This window comes from Stegastes partitus, unplaced genomic scaffold (assembly GCF_000690725.1).
Source record: "Stegastes partitus isolate 25-593 unplaced genomic scaffold, Stegastes_partitus-1.0.2 Scaffold655, whole genome shotgun sequence".
NCBI classification, from domain to species: Eukaryota; Metazoa; Chordata; class Actinopteri; family Pomacentridae; genus Stegastes; species Stegastes partitus.
In genome coordinates, this window is record NW_007578386.1 from 242,323 (window position 1) to 263,119 (window position 20,797).

The following is a 20,797-nucleotide window of genomic DNA, read 5'->3' on the forward strand; positions in this document are numbered from 1 at the left end:
GCAGATTTGCTCTGATTATTATTAGTTGGGGTTGTTGTGTACGGAGCCCCACAAGAGAAAAAAACAGGGAAAGGAAAAACAAAAATAGAGGTATCATTTGCAAGAGCCTGTGCAAAACTTTCTTGGGATCTCACAACAACTTCTACAAGCTCTTGCAAAACTATAACACGTGGACAAAATAGTTGGTGCCCCTCAGTTAACGAAAGAAAACCCACAACGGTCACAGAAATAATAACAGAAAGTAATAATAAATAAAAATTCTAAGAAATTTTTTTGTCCAGGCCTGTTTCATGAGTTTATTTTTTATTTTTTAAATAATTCTGTTAAACCGCAGCTCAAAAGCAACGTCTGATTTTCATTGCTTAATTTTCATAAAATTTTTATTTATTATTACTTTTGTCAGATTCAAGTTATTTCTGTTGTGGGGTTTTCTTTCACTAACCGAGGAGTACCAACTATTTTGTCCGTGGGTCTTTTTGTCAGTATGGAGACATGACAGATGGAGCACAGGTGGGTGTCCTCCATTGTTGTTGCTCCATACTGACAAAAAGACCCAGAAGTATACATATACACCTATAGTTTTCTTGCAAAAGACACCTCTATTTTTTTCTTTCTTTCTCCATGTCCCTTCTGGGCCTCCGTAGATGTGTTCTGTGGCTTTATGGGTGAACTTTTTCTCCTGCACTATTTAAAGGGTCAGACACCCAGATTAGTATAAAATTAAATGCATGAAAACAACCATAGCACACCTCTACAGATACAGCTGTGTAAATCTGACTCAGTTGTTGTTAATGTGGGATAAACCCAAACAGAAAGTGGGATGGCATCTGATTATGAAACAACTTTAAAGTGGTGATTAGGAACTAAATGACGCCTTCTGTTTGCAACTTATCAACTAACTCCTGCAGCCCTGTCATGTAGTTGATACCAGAACTCCACTTTATTATCCCTCACTGTGGACAAACCCTGTTAAGCTCATTCTCTGTCACTTCCACATAACGGTCCAGCTCGTGTCCACACACGCATGAATCAGCTGGACAGATACTACAAACGGGGCATATGGCTTCCTGCTAGCAGATGGCGCAGTAAATAAAGACTTAGCAGGCCCCGACCGACTCTCCGTTAAGTCCAAACTCAATGTGGGACACCGCTGTAGTTAAAGGGACAGTACCGTAAAGTGAGTTCGCGGTGTGTCGTTCCCGTCACACCACATCCCAACAGACCTTCCTTCCTGCCCGCACACACACACCGTATTTAAAGCGCTAGCTAGCCTAGCCCAGCAGCATGCTCTCCATCACAGGCTCTGTCCTCCGAAGCGCCCGCATCGTCCACGGAGTCCGGCTGCTGCACATCACTCCCGTCGCCAAAATGCCCATTCAGGTGAGCCTCCGGTGTGGCTTAGCTAACGTTAGCCGCGCTCTACGTCCTACACGCCGTCCAGCAAAGTCACCGAGAGTCGTAGTGTTTTAAATTAAAGCGCTGACATCCTCTCGGGTGTAGCCGGCTATGCTAACGGTGTCCGCGCAGCCCGTCGCCATGACAGCCGTGATTGGAGATGCTGCTAGCTTGAATCCCCGCCGCGCTGCTGTCGCCGTTCTCCCCCCAACCTTCACCAACAGATGCCCGCGTCGGCTCCAACGGAGCCACCGGCCGATTAAAGCCCAGCCCGTCGACTGGTTCTAGCCTAGAAATACACTTTTAAAACCCCGCTCGGTGGACAGCACTAGCTCATGAGTCTGTCTTGAATTATCTGATGAATTTAAGTTTAGTTACGTGTCTGTCCGTGTTGGTGTAACTTTACTCCGTCAGTGAACTTGTGGTGACGGGCTGTCGGTGTTTCTCACCTGCGACACGCCGCGAATATCGGCTCGTTTAAACCTCTTGGTGTCATTCAGCTGCACTGGAGGCGTATTAGCAGTTGTTGGAATGAATTTTAAACGCTCAATGTGTAATAACTGTGCGACTTAAATTAGTTTTTCAATGTCAGTTTTAAATTTAGAATTTCGGCCATTTTAACGAGCGCTAAATGTGGTGGTTTGTCGCCCCCTAGCGGCCGCAGGCAGACACGGCAGCCATGCAAAAACAGTTGATAGAATATTTGTTTGTTTTTATTAATCCCTGCCTCTGTTTATCTGAGCGTATGCAAAGTTAAAATGATTTATTTTTAATACATTTAAATGTTAGTTACTTTTGTGATCCTTTACAGGAAATTGCTTCGACAACCCCACAAGACACCTGAGGGCACACATGCAGTATAAAATGAGATAAATAAATACCCAGTGTGCAGATGTTAACATGTGCAAAGATGGATTTTAAAACATATAAAGTGTTTTGTTTTGCACAAGGCTGATTTCTCCATTTTTTTAAATCGCATATATCTTTTTTTTACTTTTTAAAAAATGATTGTCTTATTTGCATTTATGTAATATGTAGACTGATCCTGCCTCCGTCATTTCCTCGTTACATTTATTTATGATAGTGTTTCCACAGTTCCTCAGTCTCTGTTTTATTGAGAGTTATTTATTCTAACTTTTATGTGGGTTGTTGTTTTTATTATTGTATTTATTGCCTTTTTATTTGTCCTGTTCTGGAAAGTAGTTTATGTTGCATTCCATTTCAATGATAATCTCTATACATTAAAATGTGACTGACGTGTGACTGTTGAGTTGGATCTGTGGACGTGATATCACCTGAAACCACAGACTGTCGACTACAGGTGGAGAGCAGCAATCAGAGCCAAAGCTGAACCTTTTAATATTTATTTATTTATCAGGAATCAGTTAATGCTTATTATCAAATCTGCAAGGCTGATAGTCAGTCGAGTCTTGGTTATGTGCAGATTTTCAGTGTTATGTATTCATTCAGATGTATGAGCGCACACATGAGGAGCTACAGTGCTGCACACAACACACAACACTGTCTCAGGAGTATTCTGTTGTTGTCTACAATAGCAGTGTTGTTGTGTACATACAGAGTTGGCAGCATTTAAAAAGCCCCAAAGTCTTCATTAAATATTTACTTGCTGATGCTGTGCAACCTGCAGACACTTTGTTGTTGTCTAAGTGTGCTGACATTTTGACCCAAGGAGTAAACCGCTTCAGTTTAACAGCAGAGTTTTCAGCAGCCTGCAGGGACACAAAGGTTGCCGTTGTTCACTCTAGTAAATTGAAAAAGTAAGTCAGCTTTTTTTCCTGTGTTGTCATCTGGATCAGATCGGCGAACCTCTTCCTGCAGTGGAGGTCCAGGAGGGGGAGCCTGGAAATAAGGTGTCGATGGATCAGCTCTTCAAGGGCAAGAAGGGAGTCCTCTTCGCTGTACCTGGAGCTTTTACCCCCGGCTGCTCCAAAGTGAGTCCGCACCGTCAACGCTGCATGAGATGTCTTGAAGCGCAATGACGTTTATAGCAGTTGGTCTTCCCTTGATGCTTTCAGACTCACCTCCCAGGATTCGTGCAGCAGGCTGGGGACCTAAAGGCTAAAGGCATACAGGAGGTTGCATGCGTTTCTGTCAACGATGCGTTTGTCATGGCTGCGTGGGGAAAGGAGCACGGAGCAGATGGCAAGGTATGGACCTTCACGACAGCAGCCTTGTTTAAAAGCAGACACAGACTGTTGAATTTACCACTACTGTCCTCTGCAGGTTCGCATGTTGGCTGACCCCACTGGAGCGTTTACTAAGGTAAAAATAAATATCTGGTAAATGGCTGCTCTGTTTAAAGTGTTGTGACTGCGTGTGCTCATCGGTGTTTGTCTCTCTGTTTGTCAGGCGGTTGACCTGCTTCTTGACAGTGAACAGATTGTGCAGGTACTTGGGAACAAGCGATCCAAGAGGTAACCATTGTTCTGCCTGCTTCAGTTTTGCAATAATAGATTGATAGCATGGGGTTTTAGACAATTGAATCTGGTTTGGATTGTGTGAAATAACCCCTGATTGAATACAGCAGTACACAGTATTATCTGAGTGTAAAATGTGGGCGGTGTACTGTACTGTTCTGGTTGAATGCAATGGAACATAAGAGGTATGTTCCATGACATGTGCACCTCTTTCTGCCAACAATCCCACCAAACGAGGGCGTGGCTTCCGACATGAAACTGATTATTGCACCTAATGATACAACGGCTAATGATAGAATTGGTGTCTGCTTTAGCTCACCTGGTTGAGCTGGCGGCCCATGTATGCCGTAGTCTCTGATGCAGCGGCCATGGGTTCGAATCCCGCTCAAGGCCCTTTGCTGCAACCCCTTCCCCCACTTTCCTGTCTCTCTCCCAACTGGGCCAAAAAACATAACTTAAAAAAACATGTAGTGTCTGTAGACTTAAACCTGTTTCTCTCCCTATTCTTTAATCTTTTTCCATATTTATTTTTCTAGTTGGAATAATTGATTTAAAGATGCTGATTTGTCTCGTGTGTGTGTGATTGTGATCTTTAGTTCTTTTGTTGTTGACTATTTGAGATTCTGAACCGAGCGTGTGCAACATCTTGTGTTTCAGATATTCCATGCTGGTGGAGGATGGAGTTGTGAAGAAGCTCAACGTGGAGCCTGACGGCACCGGGCTGACCTGCAGTCTGGCTTCCAGCATTCTGTCTGAGGTCTAGGCTCATTCAAAACTTCCTGAACCAAGTTACACACCCCGAGTTGCTGTGAGAGTTGCACTAACAGAACCCAGTATTACCTGTTAAAGCTTATCCCCTTTTCTCAAAGATGGATGCAAATGTCATGTGGATGCCGGTGTCGGAGCTAGAAGGTTAATTAATGCGCACAACTATGACATGAATGGCAATCGTGAGGACTATGCATCAGTATACTGTTACAAATAAGTAAATAAAGTCAACCCTGAAAGCAATAATCACCGTTGTCCTGTTGATTTGTATCATTGGGCTAACGAAATCAGATCACGTTACAAGCTTGATGCAAAAAGAAAGCTCACATAGTCCATATTTTCAATGACTAATCTACAAAACAAGTCTGTGTGATCGTAAGTGATTTATTCAATTTTATTGGTTCTTGGTTGCACTAAGATTTTTGTTTTGAATGTTATTCTCAAAACCGAGTTTGTTGACATGCAGGCTCCAGATGCACTCAGCAGAATGATCAAGAAACAAAAGAGAAAAAATGAGAGTATTTGGTTGTAAAAAAAGAAACCGAAACGGATCAAGTCGTCTGTCCGCAGCGTCTTGCAATTGTTGCTGCAACACAACTAATTTGTTTTGCCAGTTATTTCAGCAACACAATTTTAGGCACACCTCAAACGCATTGCTTCATTTTGTTGCAACATGGGAACATCTAAAGAAATCAGCCAAGATATCAGGAAGAGAACCTCCATGAGTCTGGTTCATCTTTGGGTACAATTTCCAGATACCTGAAGGTTCCATGTTCATCTGTTCCAACAATTATATGCAAGTATAATCATACTGCTCAGGAAGGAGACGGTTCTGTGTCCCAGAGATGAAGTGTTTTGGTTGAAATGTGCGAATCAACCCCAGAACAGAAGCTAAAGACCTTGTGAAGATGCTGCTGAAGCTGGTCAGAGAGTCATTATCCACAGTGGAACCAGTCCTGTACCGACATGGGCTTAAAGGCTGCTCAGAGAGGAAGAAGACATCACTCCAGAAGAAACATAGAAAAAGACAGATTACAGTTTGTAAATACACACAGGGACAAAGAGCTTCATTAGTGGAGACATGTCCTGTGGTCTGATGGAACTAAACCTGAACTGTTTGGCCTTAATGACCATCGTTACATCTGGAGGAAAAAGGAGGAAGCTTGAAGCCTGAGAACACCATCCCAGCTGTGAAGCACGGGGGTGGCAGCATCATGTTGTGGGGGTGGTTTGCTGCAGGAGGGACTGGTGCACTTCACACAATAGATGGCATCATGAGGAAAGAACATTATGTGGAAATATTGAAGAAACATCTCAAGACATCAGCCAGGAAGTTAAAGCCTGGACACGAATGGGTCTTCAGATTGACAATGACCCTCAGCATAGCGCCAGACTAGTTACAGAGAGGCTTTAGGACAACAGAGTCAGTGTTGTGGAGTGGCCATCACAAAGCCCTGATCTCAATCCTGGAGAACATTAGTGGGAGGAGCTGAAAAGGTGTGTGGAACAACAAACCTGACCCAGTTCCACCAGTTCTGTCAGGAGGAATGGGCAGGAATTCATCAAACTATTGTGAGAAGCTTGTGGAAAGAAACCCAGAACGTTTGACCCAAGTCATACAGTTTAAAGGCAATGCTGCCAGATACTAAAGAAATGTATGTAAACTGCTGACTTTGAAGAAAGTAATAAAAAAAACTCTCTAAAAAGTTATCTCTCATTATACTGACATTTAGCAAATATAAATAATTTTGGTAATCCTAACTGACCTAAAGCAGGAAAAGTTCAGTCACATTTAATGTCAGATAGTGAGAAAAAAACAAGATTATGTGTCTTTTTTATACAGTTTATGTAAACTTCTGGTTTCAACTGTAAGTTCAAATCACACCTTTATGTGTGTTGGCTTGTAGATAATAATAATAATGAGAATATTTTATCTCCAGGAGAATGAATATTAGAAAGCAATGGAGAATGTCTTACATTATATCATATTAAATTAATATAAACTGTCGCTCCTTGCCTGCGTTTTAATTTCCCTTCAGTTTCCAGTGGGCGGGTCCGTTGAGCCTGCTGCGAGCATCTGATTGGAGGAAAAATAAATAAATCGGCCTTCACTAGTGACGTAAGCACTGGCGCGTTGCATTGTGGTCGCCGGTGCTCGGCTCGAAACAGAAACCACACCGCAGCTAACTACGTTACCATTCAGCCCGCACAGGACGTTAAAAAGGTAAAAAGATACTCGGTTACGGCATGTGACTGTAATATGTCAAAGTATGCGGTAGTAAGAAAAGTAGCGTGAGAGGATAAGAGGCAGTAAATGTGAGGATAATTAGTTTGGCAGCGTTGAAACTACATTAGCGTTAAGTTGGGCTAATTTGAAGGCGCCTAAAATCTTAGCCGCTGCTCTCTGCCTTTACATCGCTGACTTCATTGAGTGTTCACCCGCGAGAAGTATTGGAGGGTCACGCAGGGTTTTAAAATAGCGAGCAGCCTCTGCTATGAGGCAACGGTAACTTATGGTAAATACAAACTAATGTATTTTTGAAGCTAGTGAGCGTTAGCTACTTGTGCTAAAGCGGTTAGCTTTTAAGCGTGTTGCGCGCGCATTTCAACTGAGGGAGAGCATTGTGTTGCTGCTGCCTGCTAGCTTAAACATTTCACCGTGCTAGCAGCTGGGCGTGTCCGTACTTGCCTGTAAATAACATTATTTATTTTCTTGTAGTATTAGCTTCAACATTCCTTACATTTTAACATTTAACGTGTGAGCTGCGGGATAGTTATTGTGGCATCGTCACATCGTCGCTACTGAAGAAACAACATTCGCTTTCTGTTAGTTGGGAACCTTATCAGGTTACTTTCACTTTCTATGAAATTAAGTTAAAGGTACTTAAACGGTAAAACCTAGATTAATTATGCATGGCATGTAGTTAGGACTGAATTTACTTATTAACATGTTTAGATCCCAATTTGACACAGTGTCATTAGCAAATTGCCATGATGCACGTCATGGAGTAGGTCTGTCTCAGGGTTTAAACTGGTGGATCAGTGGTTTTACAAATGAATCCTTGTGTGGCATTCACTGTTTTGATGTTATCTCTTTGCTACTTTACTTTGATAAAAATTAGAAAATCATAATTGAAGTTGCAGTGATATATTCTCCCCAGCACTAGTTTTAGACAAAAGCCTTTCATTGACGTACAGAGTTTCCAGCCAGACATTAAAATGAAAATATGACAAATTGTCACATGTCGAGAAGCTGCAACAGAGCATAGTTTCACTCTGTACTGATTTTCAAATGTGGTCTTTGTGTTCTAGCTCAGCACTTCTGTGACCGTCTACAGAGGCCATGACGTCCACATCGCAGAAACACAGAGACTTCGTGGCCGAGCCCATGGGCGAGAAGCCCGTGATGGCTCTTGCAGGCATCGGAGAGGTCCTCGGCAAAAGACTGGCGGAAAAGGGTTTTGACAAGGTGACCTGTTTGATTGTTTTTATCAGTAATTTTTTATCAGTGTCTAATAAAACAGTGACACTTTAGCGTAGTAATTATTGAATAATATATTTTAAAGTGTGAAAATGCAGCTTTTTGTCAAATTCCATCGAGAGTTTACGACAGTGCTGCAGTGATGGCAACACTGAATCAACACATAAAAATGTTCTATCTGTAAAGTTAACGTTGGAACACGTGTAACTTGAATAACAGGTTACTCGTTATTGTTTATGATGACTTGGAGAAACTGCATTTAACAGCAACAAGCGCTTAATGCCATGGCAAATAATAAAGCTTCGATGGAACTCTGTAATGTGGGGTAAAGCGAGCTGTCTCCTTTTTTTGTGTTCTGACATCTGATCATGTGAAGTGTCACCTTGCTTGAGATCTGTTCTCAATACACCGTCCTGCTTCTGCTTACCAATCATCTATTCATTCATTCAGTCGAGCTGTAAAGAAACACTCATCTATGCAGTTCTTCAAGTTCTAATTAAAATTTAAGCTATTTGACGCCCTGGCTATTGATGTGGGAAATTGTGTAATGCTTGCACACCCTGGTCTAATTAGATTCTCTTTTTATTGTGTGTTCATCTCTACCTCTACAGGCGTACGTTGTCCTCGGGCAGTTTCTAGTGCTAAAAAAAGACGAGGAGCTGTTCCGAGACTGGCTGAAGGATGTTTGTGGGGCAAATGCCAAACAACAAGGTGACTGCTATGGCTGTCTTAAGGACTGGTGCGATGCCTTCCTATAAGCATTCAGTGGTTGTTTTCTACTTCTGAAGTCCAAATTGTACATTTACCTCTTCCGTGGTCATGATTTTATTCAGCTACAGCACATGTATGAACTGACACTGTACACACCCAATGAGGTTTATCGACACGCGCTCTTCTCGTGGTCTTCAACAAGTAGGTTTAGTCACCAGTTCTCTCTTTCATTAATTAGACCTTATATAGCATAATGACAGAATGTGATAGTTATGTCAGTCTGCAAGCTCTACTCAATGGCCGTTTTACACAAACATTTTGACCTGTCAAAGCGCAGGTTTGATGAATACCGTTAATGATGCCGTTCTTTCCATTTAGTTCACCAGCAGGCCGTGTCGCCGTCACGCATACTGGCAAGACGCTAAATGTACCACGGCCTTGTTAACGGTATTACACGTGTGTTTGATGAGTTCAAATGTTTGTTGCAAGAACACTCTAAGGGAACTTTAACCTGTCTAGTTTTGAGGAGATGCTGCTCATGTTCATAATCCTCATGTTGGCCAAGGCCTTTCGAATATTACGCCTACTTTCTGTTTAAGGTTTTAAATTTCTGGTTCATCTGTTGTTGGTAATATACTGAGACTTGTTTTTTTTTTTCTCTATAAGTTCAATAATGCTGGTTTGTTCTGTGTGTAAAACCTTTTACCTTCAGAAAATATGTTTGTTTTGCTAAGTTCAGAACACTTTTCTCTCTGTGTAATGTGAAGATTTACCAGTACAATCCAATACCTACCCTCAGCTCTTGGGCCCCCGTTCGCCTGTTTTTAACGCCATTGGAAGGATATTGATGTAAGCCGCATGTCTTCGAGGACATTTTAAGTGTGGCTGTTTAATGTGAAAAATGAAAACCTCAAAAAGTGATTTGACGCAGATTATTTAAATATATGTGCTTAAATTGTTTAACTTTTGATCCTGCAAATGAAGACAGACATGGCCACACACACCACGTCTGGTCTGCTCTGAGCTTGTTTGGAAACTGAAGATTTATATAAATAAAGAGGCCGATGCAACAAACTTAAATACTGTCAAACATGTGTCCCTCTGTTGCTGATGAGCAGACTGAACTTACTATATTAAGTTTGCTGGCGATAAACAAAACATTCGGTGTGTTCCTGAGCGGTGGCTTGGCGCTAAAGGTGCAGCAAGTATTTAAAACCTGTCGCAGCTTGTTTGTGTGGAAATCAGTAAACATGATGCATCGATCTACACCATGTTTACTCGATCTAAGGAACTGGCTAAAGTAGCAGAGAGGATTTGCTTGGGTGTGACCTATCCTATATAGTACCTGGCTTTGAAATTAAATGTCTGTTATTGGTTCCAGTGGCTTTAAATGAGGGTGAACTCCCACCTACACTGTATGTCATTTGTGTCACCACAAAGAAGCCTGATTGTAGGTCAGGTCTTCCTAGCTGAGCTTGATATTGTCTTCGACTGTATTTCTAAACATGAGATGCCTTAATGCTAGTTCAAACATTTAATAAAAGTCAAATAAAACCTGCAGCAGTGCATGTCCGGGCTGTATCACATCATTTTCCGCTCACATTGACTGATGCTTACACCCACCAGCTGTACGAGGATGTAAACGTTGTGTAGCAGCTCCTTGTTTAAACGCTGGCCCACGTGTTTGTAAGAAACCTCGACGCTTTTATATTGCTTTTATTATTAAAAAAAAAAACAATAAAAGGCAAGTATCAGATTTGGACATATGTGTGTTTGTGCATGTTTGAATGGAAGAAAGTCAGAAGAGACGGAAAACCTTCAATGACAGGAGGTTTTTATTTCAATGCTTTTATATTCCATGGTTACTTTTTCCCGCCAAAGCTCCAAATTTGATATTTGCACAATGTGTTTTTTGAAATGCTCCAGAGCAGGGGTTCCCTAAAGGTTCCATCAGAGATGCCAGAACAGCTTCTTTTTCATATGGATGTGACTCATAACAGAACTAAACATGAGCCTGTAGATGTAGAAACTGTGGAGAAAGACGAAACTTTGTATGAGACATTAGGCGGATCCTTGCTTTTTAAATTTTTTTTTGAAACCGTTCCAGGACCCCTCTGCTCTGGAGAACCTCTTATTTAAAATGACGACGTACACCTGTCCTTAAAAGTACATTATAACTGCTGTATTCTTTTTTTTTTTGCCCTAAAGAAATAGAAAATTGTTCACGTGACATAATATCCGAATAGCTGATTTTGCTTCAATGGCTTAGATCGTACAGTGTACTGAATGTCCTTAACCCCTGGAATGTGTTTTTTTTTTTTTTCGGGGCAGGGGGGCGTCTGTGTGCTATTGAACTATAAAATCTCGATTGACGGCGATCAGATGCTCAGAGTTGTTGCTTAAGTTTCACAGTAGCACCTGTGCACACACACACACACACACACACACACATCCACGCTACAGCAACAGTATAGAAATGAGCAAACGTCTTAATAAAACCTTTAAAAGAAATCGACGGTATGTTTATAATCCACGCATAAATCTTCCTCGGTAGATACAAGTAACTGCCAAAACAGAGGGAACACCAGCAGAGAATATAAAATGCGTTGACAGTAGATGGGATGCGGCTCTACAGGAACGATCTGGATGGAAAAAGAAAAAAACATTCGGTGTGAAGTGGAGCATTTCTGTTTCTGTCAGTTATGGGGATAATTGATCACCTGGATTAGGTTCGTTTCAGTTGGATCAGATCTTTAATGTGTTGGACGTATTATTATATATCCTATCCGAGCAGCATCTGAGACATGTAGCACCACCGTAATCCACAGACCTAATGTGGGAATTTAAGCGTCCCAGTGAAAAGTGTCAAACGCTGCAGAATCCACATGAATCTGTTCCCGTGACTGTTGGAGTAACACCTCGTTAAGACACTTGATGATCAGCGTGTTTCTTTTTTGGCAGTTACCTGTAATACATTAGAGCATGAGATGTATGTTTTCAATCAAATGAAAGCTGTTGTTTGTTTTTTTTCTCCCCTTGCTATTTCGGAACTTGATTGTGATATTTCTGACTCTTTATCCATTGAATGTTTTTAGTTTTGTCGCCAATAGTTCTTCTTCCCCTCTAACATTGAGACAGATGTTTCAGAATTTAGTTCGAGACATTTTGTTGTTGTTGACTATGTACTGTACATCGGCAGCTTTTATGCAAGGTTACTATAGTACATTAATGTCTTACTTAGATCGGAAGTACATGTACACACTGTACATACATGTACATACTGTACAGTTGTACTTTTTAATCACAACAATCCCTGATTTGTCTCAAAGCAGAGCGCAGAAGAATTTCTTCTCCCTGAACGGGTTCTCTGAGGTGGGCACGGGGGTGATCAGGGGGTCGTCGCAGGCGTGTGCGTCGCAGTACGCCATCAGGTCGGCCGCTGCCTTCGATACCTGGAGGTGGAGACGAGCTGGTTTAAAGCAGTTCATGATCAGGAAACCTGTTAATACTCGCAGCCATGAGCACAGTCCACAAACACAGTAAACATGGGCGGATGTTGTGCCGCATGTAGAGGCTGAAGGATGAGCTTTAACCTTTTCAAGTACTGGAAACCCTCATCGTGGTTGTTTTGACTTCTACTGAGGATGTTTTGGAGAATGACATGATTTAAAACAGGATGTGAGCACAGTTTGCTTTTGACCTTCTGTTTTATGTTTTTTCTTCTACATTCTCATCTGTAGGATGTTCTGCAGTAAAGTCACGGTGATACAGCTAAACCCTGAATGTGTGACCGTCATGAAGTGAGGGTGTTGGTTTGCTTCTAGTTTATTCTAGTATTGCTTTGACAGGATGTGCTACTTCCTGTGTTTCAGTCTGAGTTCCATCCATGTCATTATTTAGAGTGTGTCGTCATAATAGTGACTGGCTCCATTTATTAAATCCTGAACATTTCGCTCACTTGGCTCAAATTCTGCGGCAAGACTTAAAAATGAAGATGCAATTAAAATGTGCTCATTTGCTTAAACTTAAATGTACCCCTTAAAATTGAATTGTATCTAAAGTTGCTTCCCCAAATCTGAAAAAAAAAAACAACAAAGCACGATTTTGGATGTGTCTGAATGAACACACTTCTATAAATAATACAGACAGGATGAAACTTATTGATCCGTTCCAAGAGAAAACCACATGTCTGCAGTTACAAAGCTATCACTGTGCAGCAGGAAACGCAGGAGCAGCGAGCACAGAAACAGAAAATGAAGCAATTAGGAATCAAAAATAGTATAAAGTATGGATAACAAGACATAAATGTTTGATTAGTACACTTTTATTTTACAGTTTATTGCTGAATTAAATGGGATTTTATGTGCAAACTGTGCAAATAGTTGAAAAAAAGGTATAAAAATGAATCCTTATTTAGTTCTTGAATGCCTGAAATTTTGCATTGTTGATTTATATCCAAAAAAATCGACATAAATCTTTACATTACATGACTAAATGTCTGAATATGGATAGTTTTAAACGTCTGATTCTACAGTCAGATCAGGCACGTTGAGGCTTCTGTCTTTCTCACAGCTGAACCTTTGCGACAAATATGTTTATCAGCATCTAAAAGTTGCCTCTAAAACATGATACGTAAGTTTGTCCCCTGACTTAATTTTTACACTGATTGTTCTTTTCAAAAAGGCAAGGTGCCTCTGCAGGGTGTCTTCACCGCCAGTAGGACCATCATACAAGCCAACACCATTTGGAAACTCTCCAATGAGAAGCATTGAGTTAAAGTGCATCTGAGAAGGTCATCACCGCCTTTTGATAACATCAACGTGGACGATGAAAGTTTCCCAAAACCCGTCATTTCAACTTTGAGGCTTCATGCATTAAAAAAAGAGGAACAACTGCAAAATAAGTTATTTTAAAAAAAAACACTAAAGCCACGTTTAGCTCGTATAGCTCAGTGTACTTGACTTAATGCAACATAAAAGGTTAGATTTGTTTAGCAGGTGGGATTAAAAAAATGGTGTTTTATGCAGCGTTCAGTCACCTTTACGTCACGTGAGTATGGATTGGTATCCGTGTCGCCTTGTCTTACCTTTATCCTGCAGAAACTAGCTTCGATCTTCAGTTGTTCCACCAGCTTCCTGGCTTGGCCGACACTCATGGTGCTGTTCACTGGGGTGTCTCCTTTCATCCTGACCACAAACACAGCAGCATTTACGCTCTTGAATTAGACAGAAACACATTCTGTACATTTTTTTTGCACTATTTCTATGTGTGTAAATGAGTTTCCTCATAGCCACAAAAACACTCAATCCAGTGGGCTTTGAATGAGAAATGCAATCCTTCATTTTGTAAAAAGTAATATTTCTTAAAGGTTGCAGTGATTCTAATGTTTAATTCACATTTACTCACTCAGGTTTATTGGTAGCAATATTAGCTTTTATCACAGCATTCTAGCTGCTGATCAAATGAGCCACATGTTAAATGCTGAGACACACACAGTATAGAGCATTATTATGTAATATATGATCAGAGCTATGACCAACATTTGTAGTGCTGTATTGCTTATTCATAAATGTAGGTAGCTTCAGGTGCAAAGCAAGCATGAAGCATAAATACCAGCAAACATTTTGTCACAGAATCGGCACAGCTGCTACATTATGTCATCCTGTATGGGGGGACAAAAACGACTGTATGCTTTTAATAAAATGCAAAGGAAAACACAACAAACTGGGCCAACTGGTCAGATTTATCCACCATTGGCCCACAGATTCTCCCACTATGAGCAAGAAAAACCCACAGAAAACATCAAATGCAGAGCGAATCAGCCGCTGCAGCCATTCAAGAGCTTCATGAAATGATGACTAAACATGCATATGACTGAAAAAATGTGGAAAAGGAATCAAGTCAGATGGATTGTCAACAGGGGGAAAAAAATAATAATTAGCAGAGCAGCGAATCTATTTGAACCATTCTGGACCTTTCCCCATTGTCTTTTCCCTTCTCCCTCCATCCACCCCCTTTCCTCCTTACCCGTATTATATTCCTCTTCAGGTGCAATCTTCCCCCCTCTTCTCTCTCTTTTTTTTTCTGTCTCTCTTTTTTTTTTTTTTCCTCTCTCCTCTCTGTGTCCCTCTGTGAGCTTATGTTTGGTGGTGTCAGTGTAGCCGGACCCCACCCCTCACAGACAACAGCCTGGATGGTACCCTGCTCTGTACAGTCCAGTGCACTGCAATTCTGCCACAATGAGCACTAGATTTGTGGTGGATGGATAGGATCCCCCCCCCTCCCCTCAGCAGTGAGTGGTACCTGCCAGACGGAGGGAGGGGGGGGGAGACCACTGGTGAAGGTTTTCCTATGTGGGTGGGTCGTACCATGTCTGAGCTGAGGAAATTGGGGCCAACTGGAATTTCTCAGGTTTCAATCTCTGACATGAAAAACAGGATGGTCTGTGTGGTGTGTGGGTTTGATTTTCAGTGCTAATAGATGAGTTGCCGCTCGGGGAGTGAACTCCATTGGCCTGAATCATGATGTGTCTCTGTGCCTTTTGTGGTGCCCACCCTCTCCTCTGTTGCTATGGGGACTGCTGCAGTCTGGTTTAGTGGTTTACATCACACTTTAAACTGGGAGATTTCAGCTGATATTTAAACTAGTGCATGCTACAGATGAAAGACATGTAAGATTTTGTGCATATTAGCATGATAAGGAAAAATAAAATGGCCTAATTTACGTATTTTTGTCATGATGCCATGATCAGGCTGTCATGATGCTCTCAGAGATCCTATCGAGGAAAGAGCGTCCTTAGCACAACGCCCACAGCGTCTCTGCCTCGGTCGTGCCGCTGTTTACAACAACAGTAACGTCGCGTGTGTGTTTAAATGTTCAGTAAAAGTTGTGTTGCAAAAAAACAACAACACGGCAGTGACTCGCATCGACAGAGAGTAGAGCAGAAAGTCTGGCAACCGACAAGACGCAAGTCGGAAAAATTGGCCGACGCCATCTTTGCTAGGCTAGTGTTTCTAGGCGGTAATGGCGCTATGGCGGTTACCCCTCTTCTGTTTATTGACGGTGGCATATCTCTAGTTTTATGGCCTCTGGTAGCAAAGTGACACTTGCGCGGTTCTTGCTAATTTGTCCTTCGTTCTTGCCGTAACGTACTTGAACCCATATACTTGTGTTTTTACTGTTTTTTTTAATACTTCAATTTAGATTTACATTACAAGAGCGTTAACTAAAATTACAACAAGGAGAGTCTTTTAATCAAATTTAATCACGTCATTTATTTTTTTTGTTTCTTTGTGTAATTCTGCAGAATAATTTTGATTATAACTTACCGCAGTTTGTATGTTCTCTTTGTTGGTGCTATCCGCTGCTGGGTTGTTGTTTAATAAAGCTGGGTTGTAACTAAAAGATATATATATATAAAGAAGGGGGGAAAATGCCATTTGTGCATGCGAGAAGTACATATTACAGTTCATTTGTATGATGTTATTTATTTTAACCTTATTTTCAGCATTTATAGCCAGTATATGAACATAAAAAAGAAGAAATGCTTGAACACATTATAATGTAGCTGTAAGTACTTGTAAGCAAATTTCTGGCAATGCAATCCGATTTTAAGGGTTCACTTAAATGTATATCTTAACAACTATAAGTTATAAAGACTTCCATGTAAATAGTTGATGGATGCACGCACTACAACTAACATTTATTAACAAATCTGCCTATTAATGACTTGCACACGACTATAAACTGTTAATAAATGTTTTAGAATGATTTAGAAATCAAAAAATTAATAACCTTTTAATTATCTGTTCAGTTCTGGATGCACAGTCACATATTAAAGTTCCTGACAAACAGCCTGGTTAAACTGTCTTCATTTCTGCTTACAGGTACATGAATATGTCTCATAAGCCATATATATCAACAGGTTATGAGCTGTTATATTCATATGACTTGCAAAAGGTGGATGTTCTCCATTTGTCCCCACCACCTTTCAACATACATGTTTACTTATTGTAGCAATCCACTGCTCCACTGCTTATCTGTGCAGCTCGAAGTGCAAATTCATTTCCTGCCAGCGTAAGGTGACAATAACGAACTTTACTAGCCTGTTGTAAACATCAGGGATTAAAGACCTGCACACAGAGCATACCTTTAATTTAAATTGAGTATTTTTATCGTGCAGAAATGACTGATCTTATTGTTTATTCCTGTTTTGCAGATGAACTTCACGAGGGCTGAGCTAACAGCATGGACGGGATGCATCTGCAGTTTAAGGACTCCATCTGCTGGATGATGCCGGCAGCTTTGGATCGCTGTTGTGTGCAAACTCCAGCAGCAGCAACAAGCCTGCTCGTAATGAAGCCGACAGAAGATACAGCATACGAGCCTCCAGCTTCCTTTGAGGTAAACTGTACGAGCAAATTACGCAATTCTTATAATTGCTTGAGTAGCAGAAACAGAGCAGAGAGAGAGAGCAGCAGTAAGTGGCAGGACAGTTTTTGTTTTAGAAAACATGAGTATGGCAGTCAAGTATACAACCCATATGAATCACATGAACGTCAGCTTTCTTGTAGAAGTCCTACATTGTCAGACATAGTGGTTAGAATAAAGGTTTAAAAAGTTTTCTCGGAAAAACAGTATGAATTTTGCTCTCTTAATAATAATACTTTATTGCAGGATGCTAAAAATCAGTCAGCACTGATGTAGAAAAATACAGGTTTTGATGCTATAACCACATTGTATTGGTTCTACAATATTGTGACCATAGTTTATAATCATGGAGCTCAATATTTTCAGCTGTTAGAGGCAATTTACTTCTATCGTATATCAAAGTTTTATATTGACATCTCACTGTGGTTAAAGAGAGACATTTAAATTGCATGTAAAAGCGTCTAAGTCCCATTTAATTAATCTGTAATACAAACTGTAAACGGTATCTTCACATCACTGGGTTGGTGTTTTCTTGTCCTAGAAGGAAAACGCAGGTTTAACCAATAACATTAGCACCTGAAGCTGTGTCCTTTATGTGTCCCAGCGAGCCACCGTGCAGAATATCAAGGCCCAAAAACTGGACAGGTATAATTAATATCATTATGAATGGCTGCATTTCATCCCAGCCAATAATTTTGACTTTAATTTGACCTGCTTTTTCTGCTGTAATATATCAAACGTCTGCTCGTAAAACAAAAGGAGGCAGAATGAATTAAGTTGTTCAGCGTGCCGTGGAAATTTGTCACAGAGGTCATCAGCGGACTTCTCATTTTTGGCCTTATTTCTGTGTTTAATAAAAGCCTAAAAGGTTCTGTGTGCGATATCCAGAACCACCGGATGTCACTAGAGCACCAACGTCTCAGACCAAATCCCGCGCTGGACACGCCTCGGCCCGTCCCCTCACTTTCATTAACCAATCAATCGAGAAACAACACAACATTTAAGAAAAATGATGATTAACCAATGGTGGCATTGTAAAGTCCAATGAAAGGCTGTAATGAGCTGTTGTCGCTTCACTCGTCTGTTCTGCTCCATGTGTCCAACATGAACCTGTGGGTGGAAACAGACGTACACAGACTGGAGCAGAACAAAAGGACATCAGAGAAGGAGAAGAGAGCCTCAAACCAGCAGCAGAAACTCTCACACTGACCTGAGTGTACATCAGTTAGGGGAAAAAAATACATGGTGGTTGAATGCTCAGGACTACAACTTTACTTTTACAGTGTGACGTCACCCTCAATCTATTCACAAGCTACAGAGAGCCAACAGTTTCAAGCTGACGGACTCACTAAGATGCACCATTTATCCCAAACATAGAACAGAGGAGCTCAGATTACAACACAAACACAAAATATAACTTCATTTTCTGCTAAGGACACCATTCCTCCACTAACTCTTTACATAGCAGATAGATTTTGCTGCTATATTAATGTCATAATTATGTTTATTCATCTTCATGAAAACATACATTAACTGTTTATGTCACAACCACACTGTATGATGTTATTTATTTAACCTCATAGTTAGCATTTATAATCAGTATTTAAACAAAGGAAAAATTAATTCTTATCACAATAAGATGTAATTTGTTTAAAAAGGTTCAGTTTAATGTCATTTAATTTCTTAACTTAGGAAGAACCCAGTGTTAGTAGTTAATGAATGCAAGCAGTACAACGTCACTGTAATCATATTTAACAGCTCATCTTTTCATATTTATAAAGACTTTGGTTATATTTGGGGCTGCAAAGTTGGATCGGTGGTTAGCACCGTTGCCTCGCAGCTAGAAGGTCGCCGGGTCGCGTCCCGGTGAGGACACCCGGGATCTTTCTGCGTGGAGTCTCCATGTTCTCCCCGTGCAACGTGGGTTCTCTCCGGGTTCTCTGGCTTCCTCCCATAGTCCAGAAACATGTTGAGGTTAATTGGTGATTGTAAATTGTCCGTAGGTGTGAATGTGAGTGTGCTTGGTTGTCTGTCTCTAAGTGTAGCCCTGTGATAGACTGGTTACCTGTCCAGGTGAACCTGCCTTCACCCTGAGTCAGCTGGGATAGACTCCAGCCCCCCATAGTGAGGATTAAGCCGTGTATAGATGATGGATGGATGGTTATATTTGAGCCCATGTCAATAATTAACCTATTTACTCTCATTTAATAAATAAACCAATCGCTAAACTCTTCGTTGCCTCTTATATATCAGCTCTGGATGGCTCAACATTTGTTATAGTTTTCTGACAAATACTCTTGATTTGTAGTTGCAGGCACATGATAATGTCTCATAAGCCACATATCAATGCTTTATGTAGTGTTATATTCATATGACTTGCAGAAAGCTTTCACACATTCACGTGTTTACTGGAACAATTTCCTGCTTTTTAGGTCACTTTTCTGTATGTTTTTTTTCTAACTTGGTTTCAGACAGCACATCTGAGGTGTAAACCCTCATTTTAGTTCAGCAGGGATTTGGCACCGTTGCTTTAATTTAAGCACCAGTTTTAATCCTATGAATAATTTTTTTTTTCTTTCCTGTCCTGGCACAAACTCTGAAAAACAGGGACAGCAGGTACAAACCAGTACATGACTGCAAGGGCCGTGTCTAAAAACGCTCACCAGATGGTCCACCAGAGCTGCTCTTTCATCTCTGCAGGTTATTCTCTGTTGTAATTAGTGTGGGTGCAAACCACCCAACAAATAAGTCACTTAGTGCCATGATGCCACAATAATGTCACAGCTAAACGTGTAAAGCAATCCGCTGGTGAGCTGTGGAAAATGAATTATCACACAGTTAAAAGGAAACAAAGAGTGAATTTCAGTCACTACCTTTTTTGTTTTACCTATTATGCTATGAATGCTACAGTTAATTAACTTTTATTTCATTTCTTTTACCTAATTAATAACGCTTAATTAAGATGAACGTAATTACTGCCGGGGCACTCTGGGACCTTCAAGTCTGGAGACTTCAAAGCTGAGAAACAACCCGTCTCGTGTCTTTAATGCACTTTGATTCAGAGTTCTAGCCTGTGACACAATTTAGGTCCATTTGATTGTGAATAAGAAAGCAGCTGGAGGTCAGAATGACACCTGAATGTTGTCTTGTTCTCTACCTGGTTAACTCAGGTCAGACTGTCTCTCCAACACGCTGCAGTTTGAAATAAAACCTGCTCGAGCTGCTCAATGCATTGTTGTGTTTGGAAGCCAGGCGGCGGGCAGAGCAGTTCTCCGCCTCGGGGTTGATGTCAATAAATATTGAAACAATGTTGGTGAAAGATTTTCATTTTAAGCCATTTGGACCATCGATTCCATGATGGGACTAAAAGTTCAGCATTAAGTGTCGTGTTGATATTGAAGAACAAAATGCTCGATGCGTTGTCTGCCTGAGCATTAACTTTCTGATGACTTGAGGCTTTTCGAACCAGCTGCTGCGTCTAAATATTCTCTTAATCAAATATGGCCTGTGTAGACATTAAACCACAGTAAAGCGTCTGCTGTGATATTCCCCGGGTGATACGCTAAAGGCGGTC

General features: G+C 40.9%; 3 protein-coding genes across 3 annotated transcripts; 2 read left to right on the forward strand and 1 right to left on the reverse strand.

Annotated features, from left to right (window-relative positions):
- Positions 1-1,194: 1,194 nt before the first annotated feature.
- Positions 1,195-4,847, forward strand: prdx5 (peroxiredoxin 5). The gene is made up of 6 exons (XM_008290098.1): positions 1,195-1,380; positions 3,213-3,347; positions 3,432-3,563; positions 3,640-3,678; positions 3,766-3,830; positions 4,491-4,847. The coding sequence occupies exons 1-6, from the start codon at positions 1,285-1,287 to the stop codon at positions 4,594-4,596; spliced, it is 573 nt and encodes a 190-aa protein (XP_008288320.1). The 5' UTR covers positions 1,195-1,284; the 3' UTR covers positions 4,597-4,847.
- A 1,890-nt stretch (positions 4,848-6,737) lies between these two features.
- On the forward strand, positions 6,738-10,555 carry banf1 (barrier to autointegration nuclear assembly factor 1). The gene is made up of 3 exons (XM_008290099.1): positions 6,738-6,825; positions 7,914-8,070; positions 8,694-10,555. The coding sequence occupies exons 2-3, from the start codon at positions 7,945-7,947 to the stop codon at positions 8,838-8,840; spliced, it is 273 nt and encodes a 90-aa protein (XP_008288321.1). The 5' UTR covers positions 6,738-6,825; positions 7,914-7,944; the 3' UTR covers positions 8,841-10,555.
- Positions 10,556-11,434: 879 nt separating this feature from the next.
- gng3 (guanine nucleotide binding protein (G protein), gamma 3) lies at positions 11,435-14,974 on the reverse strand. Its single transcript, XM_008290100.1, has 3 exons — positions 14,821-14,974; positions 13,880-13,979; positions 11,435-12,245 (listed from the first exon to the last, which is right to left on the reverse strand). The coding sequence occupies exons 2-3, from the start codon at positions 13,976-13,978 to the stop codon at positions 12,117-12,119; spliced, it is 228 nt and encodes a 75-aa protein (XP_008288322.1). The 5' UTR covers position 13,979; positions 14,821-14,974; the 3' UTR covers positions 11,435-12,116.
- Positions 14,975-20,797: the final 5,823 nt, after the last annotated feature.

What these genes read in the sequence shown, in the direction of transcription:
- gng3 (XM_008290100.1), bottom strand. Translation starts at nt 13,978, where the DNA reads ATGAAAGGAGACACCCCAGTGAACAGCACCATGAGTGTCGGCCAAGCC. An exon ending in CTAGTTTCTGCAGGATAAAG is followed by an intron (nt 12,246 to 13,879) that starts GTAAGACAAGGC and finishes CTCCACCTCCAG; the next exon opens with GTATCGAAGGCAGCGGCCGA.
- prdx5 (XM_008290098.1), top strand. Translation starts at nt 1,285, where the DNA reads ATGCTCTCCATCACAGGCTCTGTCCTCCGAAGCGCCCGCATCGTCCAC. An exon ending in TTACCCCCGGCTGCTCCAAA is followed by an intron (nt 3,348 to 3,431) that starts GTGAGTCCGCAC and finishes TGATGCTTTCAG; the next exon opens with ACTCACCTCCCAGGATTCGT. An exon ending in GGGAACAAGCGATCCAAGAG is followed by an intron (nt 3,831 to 4,490) that starts GTAACCATTGTT and finishes CTTGTGTTTCAG; the next exon opens with ATATTCCATGCTGGTGGAGG.
- banf1 (XM_008290099.1), top strand. Translation starts at nt 7,945, where the DNA reads ATGACGTCCACATCGCAGAAACACAGAGACTTCGTGGCCGAGCCCATG. An exon ending in CGGAAAAGGGTTTTGACAAG is followed by an intron (nt 8,071 to 8,693) that starts GTGACCTGTTTG and finishes CTACCTCTACAG; the next exon opens with GCGTACGTTGTCCTCGGGCA.